Source organism: Malus sylvestris, chromosome 12, assembly GCF_916048215.2.
Source record: "Malus sylvestris chromosome 12, drMalSylv7.2, whole genome shotgun sequence".
NCBI classification, from domain to species: Eukaryota; Viridiplantae; Streptophyta; class Magnoliopsida; order Rosales; family Rosaceae; genus Malus; species Malus sylvestris.
The window spans coordinates 7,485,130-7,495,158 of NC_062271.1; the positions used below are offsets into that span (position 1 = coordinate 7,485,130).

General features: G+C 38.1%; 2 protein-coding genes across 3 annotated transcripts; both read left to right on the top strand.

The window, feature by feature from the left end:
• The first annotated feature begins 662 nt into the window (after positions 1 to 662).
• LOC126593729 (uncharacterized) lies at positions 663 to 2,070 on the top strand. The gene is made up of 4 exons (XM_050259841.1): positions 663 to 1,062; positions 1,171 to 1,226; positions 1,350 to 1,411; positions 1,605 to 2,070. The coding sequence occupies exons 1-4, from the start codon at positions 915 to 917 to the stop codon at positions 2,023 to 2,025; spliced, it is 687 nt and encodes a 228-aa protein (XP_050115798.1). The 5' UTR covers positions 663 to 914; the 3' UTR covers positions 2,026 to 2,070.
• A 1,812-nt stretch (positions 2,071 to 3,882) lies between these two features.
• Positions 3,883 to 9,988, top strand: LOC126593960 (uncharacterized). Of its 2 annotated transcripts, none has more exons than XM_050260141.1 (15): positions 3,883 to 4,198; positions 4,575 to 4,987; positions 5,274 to 5,367; positions 5,838 to 6,024; positions 6,115 to 6,373; positions 6,745 to 6,960; positions 7,038 to 7,124; positions 7,210 to 7,344; positions 7,460 to 7,573; positions 7,711 to 7,958; positions 8,093 to 8,173; positions 8,444 to 8,675; positions 8,949 to 9,047; positions 9,143 to 9,328; positions 9,484 to 9,988. In XM_050260141.1, exons 2-15 carry the CDS (start codon positions 4,634 to 4,636, stop codon positions 9,580 to 9,582), a joined length of 2,391 nt encoding a protein of 796 aa, XP_050116098.1. In that variant the 5' UTR covers positions 3,883 to 4,198; positions 4,575 to 4,633; the 3' UTR covers positions 9,583 to 9,988. The 2 variants fall into 2 exon arrangements, with proteins under 2 accessions (XP_050116098.1, XP_050116097.1); XM_050260140.1 differs by having other exon boundaries at positions 4,583 to 4,987.
• Positions 9,989 to 10,029: the final 41 nt, after the last annotated feature.

Sequence of the window (10,029 nt, forward strand, 5' to 3'; positions counted from 1 at the left end):
ATTAAGAGTAGGTCTATATGTTTTTTTTTAACAAACAATATTATCTACAGTAAGGGGTGGGAGAGTGGGTTAAGCCTCAAAATGGGCTAGCAATAGTGTGGTTCAAATTCGCTTTTGGCGATAATCGAACGTAAGGTTTCTTACTTACAAGTGAAGAGAAATACCACTAAACTCTAGAACTAAGTAGCGAGTAGGTCCAAATGTTAAAAGACCAAAACAATTCATTCGAATCCTAACCCTTATAGCATCAATTTTAAAGTGGGAAATGATTAACACACATATTTTTTAATTTTTGACGAACCCCTATTTAATCTTGTCCTCTATTTTTGTGTAATCTATTCAATCTAACGGTTAGAAATAGAATAAGAATGTGAGAAGCTAAAAAATGTGTGTGAAAATATCTCCCTTTTAACTGTTAAATGTTCAAGTTGCAATCTAACTCTTAGTTGATCCTAGTTTGGATCAGAATAGCCTAACCCGGTTTTAATGGGCCAGACCGACTAATTCCAGAAGTGGAGATATCTGACTGATGGGCCGGCCCATGTTAAAAGTTATCACAAGAATGATAATCCAAAAAGAAAAGTCCAAAAGGAGCGGAAGAAAAAAAAAGTCGCACCTCCAACGGTCGAAAAACGATTTAAAAATCTAATTGCTACCTTTGTTTTCTGGCGTTACAAATCCCTGTAGCTCCTTAAACCCCTACTGCTTTTCCCCTGCCTCAGTCTCTTACTTTTTCACCCTTCCGTTCACAAATCTCCACAGAATTTCTCAGAATCCGATCAAAATTTTACTCAATTTTCTTTAATTTTACATTTCTCCTTGCAAACCCTGTTCGATTCGTTCTTAGCATAATCCATTTCTAATCATTCTTTCTTTCTTATTCTTTAAATTTTTTGTAGGATCCTCAAGAGAAAATGGAACCGGAGAACATTGACTGGAGCAGCATAGAATCCGTGTTCGTCGAAGATGAAACTTACGAGAACTTCGAAGCGCCTAAGTGGGTCGACCTCTCTTCCCCAGATGAGCTCATGGATGATGATCAAGACTGGTTCTGCACTCCTGGTAGGACCCAATTTCTCAAAAATCTGTTTAGTTTCTAAGTGTGACAAAAAAAAATTGACACTCGATGTTGTCTGTTTCATGAACCAATGTTCACCTTGTGAGTTGCAGATTGCAAGCATTCGAAGGCTGCTGAAGATTTTGTTAAACCGGCACGTAATCTGAAGGTTGTAACTGATAAGAATTTCCTTTTCACTGATACAGCAACAAATAAAGTCTTAATTGGGATGTTTATGTAATAATCGACTTGTGAAAAGTTTGCTAATTGGTCCAATATTTTTTTCATCCAGGTGAAGCTTATGAGATCTTTAACCATTTCTGAAATCCTTCCTTTTAGGGAAAGGAATCGAAGGTATAATCACTTACTCATCAGATCTGTTTGGTTTCTGAGAAAGTTTTAGGGAAGAAATTAGAGTGATATTGAACCAACATCACATGAGATAAATTCAGTAATTAACATTCGTTTACAAATGTGGCGACCGGCGTTACGCTTTCTTTTACTGTTGCCAATGTCAAGTGTTGTATTTCTATATCTCTCTTACCAGGGATATGAAAGCAAAACGGACAAATTTACCAAATATGAAGAACGAAAATTCGAATTCTTTTAGCAATGTCCATGAAGAAAGTGAGAACAAGAATCCCAATATCCCAGCTTCGATTCCGCGTTGCAAAACCAAATCAAAGAAAGCTGCAGTGAATCCAAGCAGTGAGAAGAAGAAACAAGTTGATGAGTCGTCATTTCAAGATTCATCAAAAAATGGGAGGAAGCCGCGGCTAAAGACTACATTCTCCGCGAGTAATTTGCTTGGCGGGCGCGAAATCTTGAATCAAATCACAGAATTTTGTACTGAATTGAAGAAATTGGCACGAAGGGGTTCGAGAAAAGGTCGAAGAGAGGGAGGTAGTTTGAAGAAGGAAAGCGTTAGAGAAAGGATGCCTCTACTTGTTAAGGAAGCGAAACTCTAAGCAATTATTCATATAAAAATATATAATTTACTATTTAGTTCGAAATGCAAATTGCATTAGTAGATACAACATATATAGCAAATCATCGTTAACTAATCAATAATTTCGTATTAGCCGGTTTAACTTTCTTGCACAACAAGGAAGCATAAGGTATGAGACAGCGCAATCATATGGTTTAAAAAGGCAGCAGCTAACAGATCTGGAATATTGGAAACCTAGTTACTAGTTTTCCGCATTGGTTTGATAGGCCGGTCAGGATGCCTTGAGCCGATGTGGGTTGCAGCCTCTATTTCATGGGGTGACATGTTCTCCTCCTGCAATACGAATACTGAAAACAGATGAGATTTTAGGACCATCCCTCCATGAACATAATGACAAGATTCCGACTTCGGAGAGGGGAATGTCTTGATTTGTACCTGATAAAATGCACAGTATGATCTAACACTTGCAAGCATGTAAACCCGTTGTGGCAGAAAAACGTTGTAGAAGTTGGCCCCGACTCAGCAAACCAGTCGAGAGGGAACAGGATAAGTAAGCAAATGGTTTTGGAATATCAATTCAGATTTGTCACTGCAGACAAAGCTTCTGAGTCCTTGCCATCACCTTTTGCGTCAAAGGATACAGATATCTAGTGTTCGCTAACATCTTCGACAGTGACACTCTCGGTTTAGATTGAAGCCGTTGAAATTGGCTCAGCATAGATTGAATCCAGAAGGCTTCTAGGGGTTATTAGACGGACGCAATGGGGCCTTTGATGTCTGCGGAGAACAGAATGCATATAAAATTTCGTTTAGGAATCGGTTCGGTTGTCAGGCAGCACAGCAAACCAATTTGAATTCTTAGTGAACGAGCAATTGTTGTAGGTTTAATAAGTATTGAAACGTACAAGTTTAAAAATAGGATGACTCGTCGTCGCAAAAAGAAAGTTGCTTAGTTGGAACAAAAGTCAGTGGACCTCAATTAATAAAAAAAATCTACAGGATTAAACCTAATAATTGAGTACGTAAACGGTCTTACATCTAATTATCTCTTTAATTTTTTAATTAATTAACCACAAAGGTAAATTTGTTCACAATAAATGATCTATAGAAGTAAATTAAAATCTCATGATGTGTTAGGAACTTAGGACCCGTTTGAAACTGTTTCTTTATAAAACATTATTGCTCATATATCAAATAATATATTTGTATCGATACAAACGTCACACCAATTTTTTTCCAAATTTAGGCAGAAGTTAAAGCACGTAATAAGATTACATTAAATTTTGGGTTCAACTATTTCTAGTGGTACCAAAACAATTATTTTATGTTAACATATTTTTGCAGCTTTTAGTCCACACCCATTCCCTCTTTTGAAATTTAATCATCTTTGGACTTCTCAATTCAGAGCTTAAGGACTAGAATTCAAGAGAGAAAAAAAAAAATATCCGAACCCTTGGTTTTTGTGAGATGGGCCAACAAAATAAGTGAATAAGGGCCGTCCTCAATTTGAATGGTCCGAATTACCTGCTCATTAGACTCTAGATAGTAAGATTTGGAGAGAATCTACGTCGCCTCTTTTGGCCCCCTTTCTACATTCGAGAGCTTGTCACTGTACTTTGTCATTTTTTTTCTGCACCAAAAATTATTACAAAATCAAACAAAAGAAAATAGAAATGCTAATTTTGGTATTAATTATTTTCAGGAAAAAAGAAACAAAATTTAAAAGGAAAAAGACAGACACAAACGAGTACTTAACCGGAGAAAGACACAAACAAGTAGATTGACAGAAATACCCATGGGAAATCCAACGGTCTCACCCTACAAAAATCAACTGAAAAGGGCAATTGCAGTCAATTTAACTGAACCGTGCCAGATCGTGTTCTGTTTTCTTTTGTTCAAACATGTCTGCCGGAAACCTTGGTGGTGGCTTTTGTATTGCCGGACCACTCGCTCTCTTGTCTGTCTGCCAATATATATATATATATATATGTATATAATTCTGTCTAAATCTTATAAAATAGTGGGGAATTCAGATTTTTATACTGCAGGTTTAGCCGGAAACCCAGAAGCGAAGAACGATTCCTCTATCCCCCCTCTCTCCGTTGAATTGAATCTGAACCCTCCATTGAAATATTTCTTTGGGCTCATCAGGTTCTGTTTTTGCAGAATTTCCACCGTAGATCTGAGAAGAGGTCAGTCAATGCTCACCGTGATTGCTAATCTACTAAAACTCATTCGTAATTACTCACTTTTTATAGTTTCTTGGATACAAAAAGTAATTAGTTAACAGTTTGATTAATGGAGAAGTTCTATTTCTTATGGAAGATTTGTAATGGTTGACTTTTACATTTCTGTGATGGAATTTGGAATGGTTGACTTGTTACTTTCTTTGCTGTGATTTGTTTAATGCAATACGCCATGAATTTCTTGCAAAAATTGGGTTAACACGATCGATTTGAAAAGTTCAATTGTCAAGAAGAGAATTTGAAAAGAAAGGAAAAAGGTTTTTGATGTTTTTCATATCTAGGGATTCTTATATCTATAGATTCTTATTTGTATTTGTGTTAGTTTCTTAGGTGCTTGAAGGTCAAAAGTATGGAGATATAGCAGAAGAGTCTTCTAAGATAATGCTTTGCATTCAAAAGTGGAAATGCCCAAGGTCTCAGATAGCAACAGTTACTTCTGTTGTGGCATTGGTATCGATTGTATTGGTTCCAATTGTTCATCTGTTCTGGTTTCCGCTGGTCCCTTCTTTTGCTTACTTCAGTCAAGCTCAGAACTCTTGTGTCCCAATTAATGGATCGGCTGATTCAATTACGGATCATGTAAAAGGAAATTTAAAATCACCTATGGACTTGGATCGTCAGTTTCCATCTGACCTACACAAGGCAGTTGTTTTTCGTGGTGCACCATGGAAGGCTGAGATTGGCCGGTGGCTTGCTGGTTGTCATTCAATTTCTAATGAAGTTGATATTGTTGAGGTAATAAGAACAACTTCGTACATTACTTTTCTGTTTTATTCTAAATGCGTGAATATATTGGTGAGAAACGCCATGGGAGTATTCTGGTATATAGAGGACGGAAGAGAGGGGTGGGTGTGCGTTGCACAAGTCATTATATGTAACCAGATGTAAAAATTGATCACCACGCAAATGCTTTTTCCTTTGTTAGTTATAATCCCTTCAGAAATTACAGGGTTGAGGTTGGTACCAATTTTTATTGGAAGAGTATTCATCTGTTTATAACTTTAACTAATTACATTGGCAGATTATAGGTGGTAGTCGGTGCAAAAATGACTGCAGCGGTCAAGGCGTCTGTAACCACGAATTGGGAGAATGTCGGTGCTTTCATGGATACAGTGGTCAGTGTAATTTCTTCTTCTTTCTTTCCTTTAACTTGATCAAATACAAACTTGTAAGTGAGTAGTGTGAGATGGAAGAATTCTAATTTTTGAAATTAAACCGAGACATGCATGTCATGCATTCGTGAATCTTTTAAAGAGATTCTATGGACAATACTTGCACAAATGTTCTGTAGAACCAACTTTAGGTGTATTTCGGAACATTTGATATCTTTACTTGTGGCATCACTACAAACGAAAAAACCTTGTCACTGTATCACTTTCAAAGAGTTCTCCCAATCGTCTCCCTTATTCTAGTTGAGAATTTTGACTCCCTGCCCGCCAAGATTAAAAACAAAAAAATAAGGATTAGTGATCAAAGATTCTGGTTTTCTCTTTCTGAACAGTCTGTTATGTTGCGGGAAATACAGAACTTGTTGCTCTTGTAGAATGAGCCATTTCTGTGATTATAACATGAACTAATTTTTCAGGGGAAGGATGCTCTGAGAGACAGCAGCTGGAATGTAACTACCCAGCGACACCAGATCTACCATATGGGAGATGGGTTGTCTCAATTTGCTCCGCACATTGTGACACAACAAAGGCAATGTGCTTCTGTGGGGAGGGCACTAAATATCCAAATCGACCTATGGCAGAGTCATGTGGCTTTCAAGTGAAGTAAGTTTATCAGATCTAAACTAGGCTTCCGTCGGTATAAATAAATTACTAAAAACTGTACATGCCGCTAATCCCTGACATCTGTTTCAGGTTACCTTCTGAACCTGGTGCACCGAAACTGACTGCTTGGGCAGAAGCCGACCTGGATAACGTTTTCACAACAAATAGTAGCAAACCAGGATGGTGTAATGTGGACCCTGCTGAAGCGTATGCTCTTAAGGTGAAATTCAAAGAGGAATGTGATTGTAAATATGATGGTTTCGGGGGACGGTTCTGTGAAGTGCCTACAGTATGTACTTGTATTAATCAATGCTCTGGTCGTGGGCATTGCCGTGGTGGATTTTGTCAGGTAACAATTGGTTGCTTACGCATGAATGCTAAGTGTTGTTTGCTTGAAAGGGGGAAAATTGTTGCTAGCCTTCTTGTAATCATATACACGTAGTTGTGGACAATGAGGAACAACAACTTTAGGGTTAAGATGCTACCAGCATATGGAACCAAACTGTAGGCTATAAGCTTGATGTACAAGAAGCGGGGGAGGGTGCATGTTTGTAAGTTGCGCAGGCACTCAAAAAAGAAACCAGTTGACGTATTTTGGTGACACCAAAACTTTTCATTTTTTCCTTGCAAATTCCTTGTAATTAATCAATAGATGTGTACTGTGTCATAATATTTGCTCTTTTGTCAATATGTACTGACTTAACCGAGTGTACCTTCCAGTGTAACAATGGATGGTACGGAATTGATTGCAGCATTCCATCCGTTGCATCATCAGTTAGAGAGTGGCCTCAATGGCTTCGGCCTGCTCAGGTTGATGTTCCTGATAGTTCGCATCTCCCAGGGAAAGTTGACAACCTCAATGCTGTGGTGAAAAAGAAAAGGCCCCTTATATATGTTTATGATTTGCCTCCAGATTTCAACAGCCTACTTCTTGAGGTCAGAATTAGCTTAAACTATGATTGTTTGATTCATCCTCAAAGCAAGTTTCTTATTTTTCTCGATTTCCGGTGTAGGGGCGTCACTTTAGGTTAGAGTGTGTAAACAGAATCTATGATGACCGAAATTCAACATTGTGGACAGATCAGCTGTATGGTGCCCAGGTATTACTTGAACTGAAACTGGTAGTGGACTTGTAAATTCGAAGCATGTTTACGATTATTCATCAGTCTTGTTGCTTGTTTGCAGATGGCACTTTATGAAAGTATCTTAGCTAGTCCGTATCGTACCTTAAATGGTGAAGAAGCAGATTTCTTCTTTGTTCCTGTTCTTGATTCATGCATTATAACTCGTGCTGACGATGCTCCTCATTTGAGTATGCAGGTATGCTTTATCTAACTATTAATATATTGGTGTAATTGCAATTTCACTTCTGGGTTTGCCAAGTCAATGTTTCCGGATTTGGCTTTTGTTCTAATGTGCTTACTGAAACTTTTAGGAACACAAGGGCTTGAGGAGCTCTCTCACTCTGGAATATTATAGGAAGGCTTACGATCACATCGTTGAACAGTATCCCTTCTGGAACCGCTCATCTGGAAGAGACCATATTTGGGTATGATGTAACTGAGAGAATTACTTAAGGCCAGTGTGAGAAAAATTGAACAGAATGAGATTTTTCCATCTTCTCATAGTTTAGATCATTTTGTAAAGTGTACATGCTGATGATGTTGTCTCCATATCTGAAGGCAGTTTTTTTCATGGGATGAAGGTGCATGCTATGCTCCCAAGGAGATATGGAGCAGTATGATGTTGGTTCACTGGGGAAACACAAACTCGAAGCACAAGCATTCAACGACGGCTTATTGGGCGGACAACTGGAATGATATTTCTTCTGATAAAAGGGGTAACCATCCCTGCTTTGATCCTGATAAAGATCTCGTACTTCCTGCTTGGAAAAGTCCGGATGTCAACTCCTTAAGCTCAAAACTTTGGTCCAGGTGCATATCCGATGGAAAGCATACTCATATTGTCATGATTTTTTATTCTTCGAACTTCCCCTTTGTTTTCCATGTTTTGTTGATCTAGTCGACCATGATAATTATTCAAAGACAGTTCAACACTTTATTTTCAGATCCCGAGAGAACCGGAAAACACTGTTCTACTTCAATGGAAATCTGGGACCAGCTTACCCAAATGGAAGGCCAGAAGCTTCGTAAGTTAACGAAAGAGCTATTTATTTATCTAATTGTGGGGTGGGTTGAATTTAATTTTTCTGTGGACAACCTGTCGACTGTCAAGAATGTGCTTGCCGACACTTGTTTCCATTTTTCTCTTATACATTTGGAGAAGATTTATAAGCTTTAAATTGTTTGGAAAGTAATTTTCTTTGGTAGTTTGGACTTTCAATTTCCTGAGAAACTACCGATACTATATTGCACAACTTACAGAAGATCTGATACGAGATTTTGGGGTATTTATGCAGCTATAGCATGGGTATCAGACAAAAACTGGCAGAAGAATTTGGGTCAAGTCCTAACAAGGAAGGGAAACTCGGAAAACAACATGCAGAAGATGTGATTGTTACACCACTAAGATCTGAAAATTATCACTTGGATATCGCCAGTTCTATTTTTTGCGGGGTATTTCCTGGAGATGGTTGGAGCGGTCGTATGGAAGACTGTGTTTTGCAAGGGTGCATTCCCGTTGTCATTCAGGTTGTTAATTCTCTATTTCGTTTCTTAGCCGTCTTATTGGAGTCTCGGAACATTCTGTTAGTTCATCACTTACCTTAAAATGCTTGTTAGACAGTGATTGTTCGCATCTTCTCGTGTTATGGGATGCGTAACCCTCTTTTGTTATTTACGTTCTCAAGTTATTAAGCATTTTTGTCTTTCCTTGTCGTGTTTAGATGCTTTATCACGAACCATGATATCCAAATGATGATAACTTACATTCGTCGTTCTTCTATTTTGTTTCTTCATGTTTAGGATGGGATTTTCCTGCCATATGAAAATGTGCTCAACTATGAAAGTTTTGCTGTCCGGATACGCGAAGATGAAATTCCAAATTTGATAAATATTCTTCGGGTGAGTTATTACTTTTATGATTGATACAAAGAAGCTTCTGATTGGAAGTTTGAAGGCGTTAAGCTGACTGATTTTCGGAATCCTGAATTCTGCAGGCATTTAATGAGACAGAAATAAAGTTCAGGCTGGCTAATGTGCAGAAAATTTGGCAGAGGTTTCTGTATCGTGATTCTATTATGCTCGAAGCTGAGAGGCAAAAAACAGTTTTTGGTCGTATGAGAGAGTGGGCAGCTCAATTCTCGCAGCTAATTGAAGACGATGTGTTTGCAACATTGATACAGGTAAATATCCAACTATTCCATGTAGAAAGATGCTTAATGCTCAAACCATCCTCCTTCAACATTTGTTGTTTGTTGATAAAAAGTTTACGGAATTACTTTTCTGAAACTTTTCAAGATGGAATCGCTGACCGCTTGCTCTCATGGATCTTAATCAGGTTTTGCATTACAAGTTGCATAATGACCCGTGGAGGCAACATGTTCATGTCAAAAGGGAGTTCGGGTTACCTCAAGAGTGTTTGTTTGAAAGCAACTGAAGAAACAAGCTTACTACTGTTAAACCAATTTTTAGAGATGATCATTGCTGCATCTGAAGAGCTCATCGGGTAAGAGGAAGCAAGCATGGCGACAACTTGTCATTCAAACGAGAAGCTCATCGTATAACAGCATCCAGTTCGATACAGAAAGCCAGGTGTTCTCAACGTTGTACTCCAGTTTAGCCAATTTTGTCCAAATGGAAGGACCTTAATCTTCTTCTCATCCTGTACTTATTTACTGTTAACATCTTGGCCGGAAGTTGTCCGCGCACGAGTGGGGACTGCCGTTTCTGATCCGAAGAAGTGGAGACGAAAGTACAAACTTGTTCTATGTTTTCATATTATCTTACATACTGAGAGGTATACATGTAAGATACAGGTGATCGTATAAGACTTTGGTTCAAAATTTGTCTTATTTTCAATTTTCTCATGATATAAAGAAAAAAC